At 49.9% G+C, this 1,159-nt stretch overlaps 2 protein-coding genes across 2 annotated transcripts in view; both read left to right on the forward strand.

Moving 5' to 3' along the window:
• nlgn4 (neuroligin 4) overlaps nt 1-156 on the forward strand; it is a gene marked incomplete in the record, with an annotated part of 22,452 nt that extends 22,296 nt beyond the window's left edge. Inside the window, 1 exon segment of the mRNA NM_001204734.1 lies at nt 10-156.
• Nucleotides 1-618, forward strand: part of LOC106013435 — a gene marked incomplete at its 3' end in the record, with an annotated part of 6,724 nt that extends 6,106 nt beyond the window's left edge. The window contains 1 exon segment of the mRNA XM_013089195.2: nt 296-618. Within this exon segment, the coding sequence (XP_012944649.1) occupies nt 443-618 (176 nt within the window).
• Nucleotides 619-1,159: the final 541 nt, after the last annotated feature.

Genomic DNA, 1,159 nt, shown 5'->3' on the forward strand with positions numbered 1-1,159 from the left:
TAATTTCTCCTCCCTCTCTCCTATCAAACATCTATCGTCCTTATTTCTCCTCCTTTTTTGTGTTTGTTACTCTCTCGTAACACCTCTAATCTTCGACATTTATATGACCTAATTGTATTGCAAGTGCAGTAAAACGCTTACTTTAACCATTAATTTTACTCGGGACCGCTTCGTTTACCGTTGTCGGTGATCCCTGTAGACTGTAGATTGTAGACTGTAGACTATAGACTGTAGACCGTGGACTGTACTAGACTGTAAGTGGTGAGTTTCGTCATTCTTCCTCTTCCCGACACAGAGCCAACGAGCCCCTAACAACCCTCCACAGTCCAGCCCTGACCACCAACCAGTGACCCACCTCTGACCACCAACCACACCCCAACACGACCCACCAGTGACCACCCAGGCCCCACCAGACACCACCGCCCCTCCCTCGCCCCCGGCAATGAGCACAGTGGGCGTGTCCCCGTCCCTCCCGCCACCAGAGGACGCCCCAAGGTTCCCCAGCTACAACCACCACTACCACCAGCACAAGGGGCGAAAACTGTGTGACCTGTACCGCGCCCACACGGCCACAGACCCCCCAGTGTTCCGGACAACTCACGCGGACTGGACGAGGAGGTGAGCTGTTGACCTTGACCTTCATTCCTTCTCTTCTAGTCCCGTAACTGTCTACCTATTGGGGTCAAGGTCTTTGGAATTCTATGACGTAGTAGCAGATAGATCTACATGTCCGATCAACGGTGGACTAACGACAGGTTTGCACAACATTCTGAACAGTCAGTCACAAAATGCGATATGCGGGAAAACATTTGAACATAACAAAGAATCCAACATCGTCTTTATAGACCAGAAGAAGGGTTTTGACAGAGTAAACCATGCAAAACTCTGGATGACACTCGAAAAGTCTGCATTACATAGAAAGACGGAGAATAAAATGGTTTGGCCACCTATTACGTATGTCACCAGACCAGCCAGCCTCGAGAGCCTACAACACCAAGCACTCAGGCTATAAAGGAAGAGGAGGGCCACTCAAAAGGTGGATCGAGGGTGTCAAGGAAACCCTGAGAAAACATAACATCACAACTGAAAGAGCTGCGGAGCTGGCCTACCATAGAAAACTGCATCTCCCCTCGACGCTTAACGGCAACAGAGGATGAAA

The sequence above is a fragment of the Aplysia californica genome, unplaced genomic scaffold (assembly GCF_000002075.1).
Source record: "Aplysia californica isolate F4 #8 unplaced genomic scaffold, AplCal3.0 scaffold00893, whole genome shotgun sequence".
NCBI lineage: Eukaryota > Metazoa > Mollusca > Gastropoda > Aplysiida > Aplysiidae > Aplysia > Aplysia californica.